Source organism: Leptidea sinapis, chromosome 9 (genome assembly GCF_905404315.1).
Source record: "Leptidea sinapis chromosome 9, ilLepSina1.1, whole genome shotgun sequence".
In the NCBI taxonomy this organism is placed as follows: Eukaryota; Metazoa; Arthropoda; class Insecta; order Lepidoptera; family Pieridae; genus Leptidea; species Leptidea sinapis.
In genome coordinates, this window is record NC_066273.1 from 10,556,922 (window position 1) to 10,568,872 (window position 11,951).

At 35.9% G+C, this 11,951-nt stretch overlaps 1 protein-coding gene across 1 annotated transcript; it reads right to left on the bottom strand.

Annotated features, from left to right (window-relative positions):
• Positions 1–8,600, bottom strand: LOC126966147 (uncharacterized). The gene is made up of 3 exons (XM_050810091.1): positions 8,179–8,600; positions 7,065–8,093; positions 1–718 (listed from the first exon to the last, which is right to left on the bottom strand). Exons 1-3 carry the CDS (start codon positions 8,231–8,233, stop codon positions 360–362), a joined length of 1,443 nt encoding a protein of 480 aa, XP_050666048.1. The 5' UTR covers positions 8,234–8,600; the 3' UTR covers positions 1–359.
• Positions 8,601–11,951: the final 3,351 nt, after the last annotated feature.

Genomic DNA, 11,951 nt, shown 5'->3' on the forward strand with positions numbered 1-11,951 from the left:
GAAATATTTATGTATCTTTAATGTTAATCACTTAAAACTCACAACAATCACTGGTTGATAAAACACAAGATTCTAAATAAAAAAAAATACTTTTTAAGACTTGACTGACCACCGATCAACTTATCATGCTTAACAATTATTTGTATCAAGTACTTTTACTTTTATTTGTTAAATTATAAGTATTATCTGTATAGCTAAGTTTCTAACGATTGTGAACTATTTTTCTTTTGTTAAATTAACTCTGTTGGTGTAGACTAAATTTAGCAATTGTACAAACCTCAGTGGTTTTTATTGCTTTGAAACCTGCATGTAATTTTTTTTTATTAATAAATAAATAGAAAAAAAATACACAGTTCCTTTTAACTTTTCACTTGAGGGTTCCTCTTTCTTAATTTCAACAAAGCATCTCTTCTCTTCTTTTCTATTAATGATTTAATATCTTCTGTATCAGTTTTTTGATTGTTAATTAATTTCTGTGAATTCACATCTATATTCATAGGTAAATTATCTAAATGATTGCTTCTTTTTACATTTGAACTGGCAATTTTCGGCTGAAAGGTATTTTTCTTGGTAATCCTTTTCTGTTGAGTTTCATTGGCCTCAGGACATTGTGATGCAGTAAATGGTAGAAGTCTCTTGGCTAATAACTTTTCCCTTGCTTGCTGATGCTTCTTTTTTATCTCATCTGGAGTGCAGGTGATGGATGAATCAACTGTAACTGGAATATCATAACAGTGAATTACTTAAAAAAAAATATTCTAATGGAATTATTTAAAGTAATTCAAATCATGTCCACCACATCGGAAATAAGTGGAGCTCTGAAAGGGAAGAAATTCAAATTCAAATATTTTTATTCAAAATAGGATTTAAAATCACTTATTGAACGTCAAAAACTACCACCCATTCAAAAGAGACTGCCTCAGACCTGAGAAGAATGGGCGCAAGAAACTGTGATATCCTACAATAAACATTTATAATTAAACAGCCTGAGGGTGGTCGTATTATTCCCAGTCCATGGTGTCATTAAGAAAATCGTTTATGCTATAGGAACCTCTCCCACACAATCGTTTTTTAACAATTCTTTTAAATTTCGTAACACATTTGTTTTGTACATTTTCTTGGTACAATATGATGTAGAAGCATATACATCGCACAACAAAAGACTTACTAACTTGACCCAAACGAGTAGTAGGCATAACAAGTTTATGTTTGTTCCTCGTGTTAACATTATGAATGTCACAGTTTCTAGAAAATTCCTCAATGTGCTTATGAACATACATAACATTATCAAAAATGTATTGAGAAGCAACAGTCAAAATGTTCATTTCTTTAAATTTTTCTCTTAATGATTCTTTAGGACCTAGGTTATAAATCGCGCGAATAGCCCTCTTCTGCATCACAAAGATGGTATTAATATCGGCCGCACTGCCCCATAACAATATACCATAGGACATAATACTATGAAAATAACAGTATACTAGTAGCGCCGTATCTATGTCAGTTAACCGTCTAATTTTCTTAACCGCATATGCTGCAGAACTAAGCTTATTCGCCAATCCTTCAATATGAGGGCCCCATTGCAATTTGGAATCAAGAGTAATGCCAAGAAATACAGCAGATTCCACTGGTTTTACCACCTCTCCATTTAATAAAATATTTGCATCTACATTTTTGACATTTGGCGCGGTAAATTTAATATATTTGGTTTTATGACTATTTACCAATAAGTTATTGGCGCTAAATCAGTACACGATGTCAGATAGAGCATTGTTTACTTCGTCATATAAAACTAGGGCTTCGTTTCACTTTGAATATAAGTGAAGTGTCATCCGCAAACAATACCACCTTGTGCTTTTTTAGGATAAATAAGGAAGAGGAAGGGTCCAAGAATAGACCCTTGTGGTACCCCCATACCAAGAAGAGTTCCAGTAGATCTCCTGCCATTCACCTCAACCCTCTGAATTCTATTATTTAAATATGAGATCAGAAGATCAAGTGCAGATCCTGTTATACCATGGTGACATAGCTTCATGGTCAGGCATTGACTCTCTCAGCAGTCAATTATTATACTCTTCTAATTGCAAAAGACAATGATAATCTTGTCTAACCCTATATCATTGCCTAGGTTATCTGTTTTAAGTAGGTGATACAATTTACTATGCAGCCAATTTTTGATAAATTTCAAATGAATTTACAGATAACATTTGAACATAGGCTGGCTTTTAAAACTACTAGAATTAACAACCAGCCAATTTTATTAATGACAATCATATTAACATTTATTTCTCTTTCTATTTATTTTTCTTCTTAATTTTACATATCCCTTAGACTGTCTATAAAGAAGCTTTTATTTGGCTCAAACAACTCTCTTTTGTAACATAAAACTAGTTATAGAGATGCCAGTAGCATGGCATTGAAGACTATAAAAAAATTAATATCTCTGATGATAAATGATAATGGGTTGGTCTAATTTGTCAATCTCTGAACACAAAAGAATCTTCACAATAGTTGTGATAGATATGAAACCTGCTACCAAAACACCAATAATTTAAATCCAAGAAGAAATAGAGTAAACAGGGAAAATGTGGTCAGGAGAAATAATAAATGAAAAATATGGACTAGAAATAAACCCGCTTTCTTCTTGACAAACTTGATGTCTAGGCCTAACATTAAGCAGTTCTACTCAGTGTGCACTCTGTAAAAAGTTGTGAAGTCTGTAAGGAGACCCTTGCAAGACATGGTAATAGAGCTGTAAGCAGAAGACCAGAACCCCAAACTAAGCTTTCCACCCGTGGAAAAATAAAACAGACAACACCACCTGAAATCGAGCCAATTGTGGTAATATGCTACAAGCACCAGGAAAAAGACACAAGCTATGCTTAATCACTCTTCATATATAGTCAAAAATAATCTTACTGTTCGAGTCATTTGGTAAGCACTCTCGAATGCAACCCGAGAAGCACGGGTTCCAGTCACTCATCATTCATAAATTTTATTTCAGAACCATTTAAATGCAGTTTCTGGCGAATAGCCTAGTCCCTGGAGTGACCCCAATAAAACCCAAGATCTTTTGAGTTCTTTATTACAAAAGGACTAAAAGACAATATATGAAACCAGAACCCTGCTACTACAACTCATCAGATCATACATGTGTATTACAATATTAGCATGTTGACGGTTATTCAAAATCAGGGACACTAAAAAAATACGGAACAAATATTTAGACTGGCAATTTTAAGTGAGTGTGAAAAGATATATAAATTAAAGGTAGGTTTAAAAATATCAGATGACCTAGAAAATGCAACAAAAACACCCACATCAATAATCCAAGAGGCATGCTGGATATCCAGTCCTAAAATTTATGTCAAAATAGAACATGCTTCTTTCCTTACAGAGTTAAATAGAAAAGCTGTTTCAGGAGAAAAACGAACTACATCAAATATGTACCAAACAAGGCATAGTGACAATAAAAGAAACTTTATTGGGGTGATAGCAATCCTGATACAAAAACTAAATGAATGTAGTAAAATCACACTTGAATAATAAATACAGGCACTCACTGCAACTGCTACAACCAATAATTCTCTTTTGAAATTCACAATGGATGATAGACCCCAGCCTGACAAAACTCAGCTTAAGATGAACAATAGAATAAAAGTCTGAAGTTTATTCTCCTTAAATGCAATGACCAAGGTGAAATCTGACAAAACCAAATGCTTAATGAAGATAACCAGATCTCTCCTTCACTTCAATAACTGTTAGGAGAGTCTGGAAAATGATTAGACTCTCAAAGAAAAAGGTGGCTTTGATCTTTTAATAAAAAAGAAAAGCTGTTGCATCTTACAAAACGAACAATTTTTTAAAAGGCATAATAATATACAATATTGTACTTTCATTGCTATTGCTATAAAATAATCATAATGTAGTCTCAGCCTGTCCGATCACTCAGATATTCAGCTGTGGAGTAATAGGATTTACAACAGAGCCATTTTTTTATAAAACATTTTTAATTTATTTATAGATAATGCCTGAACAGTGGCTGGGACTTTAATATAAGTGTATACATTTATCCTTAAAGCTATTATGTATCTTTTGAAGCCTACTAGAATTAGTTACAATCAATCCCTTATTTCTAGTGTTATAATAATGAAAATCACTATTAAAAGCAATAAGGTGACAATTTCGACGACATTTTCCTAACAACACTATACAATAGCATTTTAAGCTATGAGGATACAGAGCACAATAGTACTGTGATGTGTTTCTTCATCTGTAGGTGTCACAAATATAATAATAGCCTTGCTACCTATTTTAAATACCTTAATAAAAAAAAAATTCTAGTCAACCCAGACAAATTCTGGGTTCCCTGCGGAAACCTGATGGTACCTTCACTAAGTCACCTGAAGAGACGGAGCAAATCCTTATAGAAACACACTTCCCTGGCTGCAAAATCATGCAGAAAATAGAGTGGATGGATGAATACTCTTCTCCTGAAGAAAAAGACTGGCGGATAGCCCACAAGGTGGTTACCATTGAGAAAACAAAATGGGCCATTAATACCTTTCACCCTTTTAAGTCAGTGGGGCCGGACGAAATATTTCCTGCTTTGTTACAATGGGGGGGAGAGACCCTTCTAAACCTGCTGATTGACATATTCAGGGCGTGTCTAGCGCATGGATACATACCCCGAATATGGAGGGAGGTGAAAGTGATTTTCATACCAAAACCAGGTAAAAGTGACTACTCTAATGTTAGATCATTCAGACCCATTAGCCTTACCTCCTTCATCTTGAAAACTCTGGAAAGGCTATGCGAGAGAGAACTGAGGGAAAACTACCTTCGAAGAATACCCTTACACCCTAATCAACTGCAAGCTGTAGTAAATGTAATAGAAGGTGCACTTTCAGAAAAGATCTTTTGCCTAGGAACCTTCATAGACATTGAAGGTGCCTTCGACAAGACAAAATTTACCAAAATAAAGGATGCCCTACAACGCCATGGAGTATGTACAACACGGAGTATGTACGTAATGTATGGATAACATGCTGAAAAGTAGAGTCATATTACTTGCTGAAGGTGAGTCACATAAAGCGATTGTTGCTAAAGGTTGCCCCCAAGGAGGTGTAATCTCGCCTCTTTTGTGGAACCTCGTTGTAAACGATCTGATTACCACCCTCAACCAAAACCTATACTATACTGTAGGTTACGCAGATGATCTAACCATTTTAATATGCGGAAAGTTTGCTAATACAGTATGCGAAGTAACAAATGCAGCATTGAACATCGTGGAAAAATGGTGTAAAAACAACGACTTATCAGTTAATCCAACAAAAACGGAACTGATAATGTTTACTAACAAACGAGTTCTGGGAAACCACAAACTACCAAAACTGTTTGATACTGAACTCCAACTAACAAACGAGGTAAAGTATCTAGGAGTATTACTGGATAGTAAGCTGAATTGGAGTGCCCATATAGAGGCGAAAATAAAAACGGCTACTTTATCTTTCTGGCAATGCCGTAGAATGGTAGCAAAATCATGGGGTCTCGCCCCATATATCGTACTATGGCTTTACACAACGGTAATACGTCCCATGTTATGTTACGGCGCAGTAGTCTGGTGGCCACGCACTAAACTTAAAACCACATGTAACAAACTACAACGTTTCCAAAGACTAGCCTGTATGGCCATCACAGGATGTATGCGAACTACACCTTCTGCAGCTTTAGAAACCATGCTGAATCTTCCAGCGCTACACCTATTCATAAAACAAGAGGCAGCCTCCGCTGCAGCAAGGTTAAAAACACAAAATCTTTGGAAGACCAATAAATCTGCTTCTTCAGAGGTCCTAAATGAGGTGATTATAAAGGAACCACTGCTGCTGGCAGTAAGTGTCAGGTCTCCAAAGCAATTTATTTTTGACAAGAAATATAAAATACAGCTGCATGAAGAACCGAAAGAGTGTCGTAATGGAAAGGAGCTCTGGATCTTCACTGACGGCTCGAAAACAAGGTCTGGAACGGGTTACGGAGTGTTTTCTGAAGATCTTAACATAAACATAGCTGCAACACTTGGTGCTCATAATTCTGTCTTCCAAGCGGAATGCATGGGCATCATCGAAGCGGCTATGGCGACTCTGACACGTAAGGTAAAGGATTACTCCACCCGGATCCTTACGGACAGCAAATCAGTACTACAAGCCCTACAAAGCAATATTATCACCTCAAAGCTTATATACAACTGTTACTGTTCCCTGACGGAAGTATGTGATAACAACAATCGCGTAACTCTGCAGTGGATCAAGGGTCACAGTGGCTCCAGAGGTAATGATGCCGCTGACGAATTAGCAAGGATGGGCTCAGAAATGATAGCCATTGGACCGGAACCAATAGTCCCTCTCCCCTCTGGTTGGCCCACATCAGTCATAAGGCAGCACACCAAGGAGCTACATAATAAATACTGGACGGAGATGAGTGGATGCAGACAAGCAAAAGAGACTCTACCATGCATAGATCAGAGGCTCTCTCGTAAGCTGGTGAAACTCACACGATCAAGATTACGTAAGATAACTCATGTAACAACGGGTCACGGCCCCTTTAACAAACATCTGTTTAATACAGGTGTCACTGACAGTCCCCTGTGCAGGGCTTGCATGAAGACAGAAGAAACGGCCACACACCTCATCCTGGAGTGCTGAGGTGTGGCCACATACCGGGCCAAACACCTGGGGTCACCGAGGACTCTCCCCGAGGTCATGCGTGACATCAGAGGTTTGAGTAACTTCCTTGAGGAGTTGGGATGGCAAGATAAGCAACCCAACCCTATGACGCAAAATAGGCACACAGCAGTCGTCGAGTTGCGGAAAGTAGCCCATGAATACCTATACCTATACCTACCTATACCTAAAAAAATATATGGTATACCTACTATAATAATACCTAAAGTTTGATTAAACCTTATGAAATAAGCATAACTGAAGTACATAAATCATGATTATCATGTGTATCAGTTATTACGCAATATTTTGATAAGCATGATGAAAGGAAACAAAAATTAAACAAACCTGAAATCTTTTCATCACTCTTATTGAAGGGCATAGAATTATATCTTCCAAATGCCATGCCACTTGTCGAAGGTTTATTTGTATCTTTTATAGTCGGCGATTCAGGCATGGAGCTGTGTCTTCCAAAAATTGATTTTGGGCTATCTCCATGTACAATAAATTCTTGTAATACCCAGTTTGAATCTTTCTTATTAGTTTTCTTTTTTGAATCATCAAGCAAAGGTATTTGAGTTAATTTTTCTAAAGCACTATCATTTAAACATCCCGATAAGTTGTCAAATGAGTCATTGTTTAATTTTGGTGATTCATGCTTGTTTCTTTTGCGTAACAGAGGGGATTCTAATCTAATATTGCTGAGGATACTGTCCATTGAATCTTGATCTATCCTTTTTAAAGATTTCATGTTCTTAGTAGGCAAATTTTCAAGGCAGGGCCTTTTTGGTACTGTGTGATCATATTTAACTATCTGTTCTTCTACCACCTGGCTTGCCTTCAACAGACATTCATTCATTGAATCATCTGATTCAATACCATTTTCGCTATCTTGTTTCACAAATTTTGAACTCAAAACATTTTTTCGAAGACAATGATTATTAGATTTGTAAGCTTTGGGTGAGCAATCAAACTCATTGAAAATGTCTTCTTCACTCCCGGATTGTGGATTAGGAGTAGCATTACTCGAATTAGATTTTTTCTTTATAATCTCATGAAGATTTTGATTTAACTCAATAAGTTCTTGGAATAATTCAGTGTTTTTCTGGGAGTCTTTAACAGTTCTACGTTTGGGTACTGCCTTCTCTATTAGTTTAACTCTAACAGATTTCTTTGTTCTTCTACTCACTGGTGTGGTTTTTTCATGCCGTGTTTCAGCTTTAGGAGTGTAAAAATTCCAAACAACATCTGTTTCTCCGTCAGTACCATCTTGAGTACAAAGAAATGGAACAGGGCTAGATGCATCTGAGTCACATACGGAATCACTGTCTCTTAATGATGTATCCAAATGGTGTTCAGGAGTGGAACATGCTAAAACTAATAATGATGTTAGTATTTTCATAGTAAAACCACATGACAATGTAAGAGTTAGGTATCAATAGTGTTTACATATTATATGTACCTTTGTTTTTACTTTTAGCAACCATTTCTTTTGTGTAAAGTTTTCTTTTACTCATATGTATGTTTACATTAATGAAAAATGAAGTTAAACAGCTATTGAAGTCAGTTTCCCAGTATATATATAGGCAGTAGATACAAATAATATTTTAAATAATGAATTAGGTATTGAATTTTTTTTTATTATAAGCCCATCCGTGCAGATTTTCCAATAATGAAATTGGCTATGAAGTAGGATTTAGTATTGTGTGGCACGATTTTGGAAAAAACAAGAATGATTAGTACAAAAGATCTGGAATATTAGTAACACTAACTTAGTATATTTTTCTCAAAAAGGTCTACACTCTTACTAATCTACTTTACGAGGTCAGTTTATTACGTTTACGAGATTATTGTTTCGACAGATTCGATTCGATTTATTTTTCTTATTTAATATACTTTTTTTTTTTTTGGTTTACCATCAATTTGACAATTGCGAATTGACTACAAAGAATATGGATACTAATTGACTTTGACATTTTGTTAGTGTGGTACGTTCTGACAAATCACAAGTCTATGCTCATCAAGATCAAGCCTAGAGAAGTATTAAGTTGAGCTGTACAGCACTGGCTTGACTTTTCTAACCTACCCAAAACGCAATGCACCGCTCTTCGACAACACTTCCCTAAAAGCCTCGCCTAGTATCGGAATACTGGGTCTCGAAATCTCGAGCGATTGCCAATTCCGTGGCCATCTAGAGGGCAAAGCCAAATTGGCTTCAAAGAAACTGGGCGTCATTAATAGAGCACGGCAATACTTCAAGCCGGCCCACATTCTAGCGCTGTACAAAGCGCAGGTCCGGCCACACATGGAGTATTGCTGTCATCTCTGGTCTGGCGCACCCCAGTATCAGCTCGATCCATTTGACCGCGTGCAACGCAGAGCAGCTCGAATTGCCGGGGACCCAGTACTCTGTGAACGGCTGGATCACTTGGCGTTGCGTAGAGACGTCGCTTCATTGTGTGTCTTCTACCGCATTTATCACGGGGAGTGTTCCGAAGAGCTGTTTTACCTAATTCCTGCCGCCGAATTCCACCTTCGCACGACACGCCACAAGTTAGGAAATCATCCTCACCATCTGGATGTGTGGCGGTCCTCCACAGTGCGGTTTACAAGGAGCTTTCTTCCACGTACTACAAAGCTGTGGAATGAACTTCCTAGTGCGGTGGACGATACGACATGGGTACCTTCAAAAAAAGCGCGTACACCTTCCTTAAAGGCCGGCAACGCTCCTGTGATTCCTCTGGTGTTGCAAGAGAGTATGGGCGGTGGTGATCACTTAACAACAGGTGACCTGTACGCTCGTTTGTCCTCCTATTCCATAAAAAAAATGCACTGAAGAAAGACAGACATATCTCAACTTATCTGTATTGAAATGCAAAACAATAACTTGAAGCCATTTTATTTCATAATGAACACCAGTCTGGTTACCATTGCGTGTGTGATTTAAAGAAGTGAATTTTTTATATTGTTCATTTCTGAAAACGCATGGCTTGAGTTGCTTATGGTTGTAAAACCCGTAGCAGTGAGAAATAAGGGAATTTGTCATTTCACATGTTTTGAGCTATTTTGACGAATGTGTCAATGTACAATATTGAATTTTGATATAACTTTCTGACACACTTATGTTTATGCTTTCCGTATTTAAATAAATTAACTCATATTATAGCCATTTTCTTTTTAAAAATGCTAAATATTGGTTTCATAGTGTTGTGCAGTCACAATCTTATTATCGATACGATAAACATAGTAATCTACAGTAAATATGACTGCTTCATAAAGATTATATTACCCAATATTTATTAATTTTGTTAGTCTTACCAACTAGACATATTATTCAACATAAGATCAATAATTATGAGTATTACAATTTATGTATCTAATTTAAAGGTATGCACAACACACTAAACTAAAAAACGAATGCTAAAAACAATTTAGAAAACTACCTATTTATATGTTCGTAAAACTCTGAGAGCCACATAAATTGCCATGCCAACTAGACATATAATTCAACATAAGATCAATAATTATGAGTATTACAATTTATATATCTAATTTAAAGGTATGCACAACACACTAAACTAAAAAACGAATGCTAAAAACAATTTAGAAAACTACCTATTTATATGTTCGTAAAACTCTGAGAGCCACATAAATTGCCATGCCCATATGGAATATTAAGTAGGGATTTTTTTTTATTTTCTATTAATTATATTTTTTTGTGTAGGTTCCTGGCGGATGAAAAATTTGAAAGATGTCTGAATATCGGCTCTAAACAGAAAAAATGGAAGCCTTCAAAACATTCATGGCTTAGTACTAAGCATTTTGTTAGAAATTCTTATTTGGATGGCTAGAGAAGAAATGTGCTTTGCACAGATGCTGTGCTGACCATTTTCAAAAGTCCTATTATATGCGAAAAGTGTAATCCAAAATAAGTGAACTCATATTACCCTGGTGAAAATAGACGCCACCAATCACTTCTGTATTTTTTTTTTCATTACAGTTTTACAGTTGAGTTATTATTTCACCGGAAGTCTCATCAAAATGGGTTCACTATAACATAACAAAAAAAATTTCATAAAATAACTTATCATTCCATTATAACTACTATAGTCAGGACTCTAATAATGATCAGGAAATATAAGATTGTGTTGTGTAAACAAAATATCATAAGCTTGGAGTGCCGCCGGCAGCGGAGTCATGCCAAATAGCTGAGCTAACCGCTTAACGATAACTTTCACGTAAGTTTGATTAAGTTCTAATTATGGGATCCATCACAAAGTAACAGAAATCCTCAATTCTTAGGGGCAAATTAACAATACTCGGCCGAATTTTTTAAATGCTATCCGGATATTATAGATACCGTAACGCTAATATGCTCAAGTAATTGTCGTGGTCGAATATGATGATCAATTGAGCAACTTAACGGTTTACTTACTTTATTCCTTATCTGTAGCAGAATTTCTCACTGTCTGTAATCATATTGCAATGCGCTTGCGTTCGTTGCTGATTGCACCATGACTCAACGTTCTATGTTTGCACTCTTCGCAAGTCTCTTTTGAAATTGTCCTCGAGGTAGATTTACTCTATTGAGATAGGCGTAACTCCCTGACTTAGTTGGTTTCATTAAACAGCGGTGTCTCTTATGAGCAGCACGTTTAGTTGGTTTCCACATATTATTCAGACAAATTAATTGGTTTACTTCAGATTTACTAAAAATCTAAAAAAAACTTGCAAAAAACAACCGACTTAAAAAAACTTTTCCAAAATAATATAATATGCACTAAAAAGTAAAAAAATAATTACATTTTCTTGAGTTTATGGTGCTCATGTAATAACTCTCTTATCTATAAATATAAAATAGAATGTATGTTTGTATGTTCTCTAATGACTCCTAAACTATTCGACCGATCTCAATGAAATCTTTTGTAATAGATTCGTTGAAGCTCAAGGAAGGTTTACATATATAATTTATATGGCAAAAGAACGTTTGCCAGGACAGCTTGTTTTAAATATAATTGGGAACCTACTTTTTGAACGGAATGGGTTTGAGAGGATCGCTTGGAGGCAACTGTTAGAATCTGAAAGGATAATGAAGTTGTTCAAACTGTGGTACTTAATGAATAATGGGCATTTGGGAATAGTGGGCCTTACAATAGCCTGGTTACAATGAGCAATTTAAAAAAACTGTCAATTGTCAAGTACAATGATGTTGTCATTGCCGAGTTGTCATTTGTC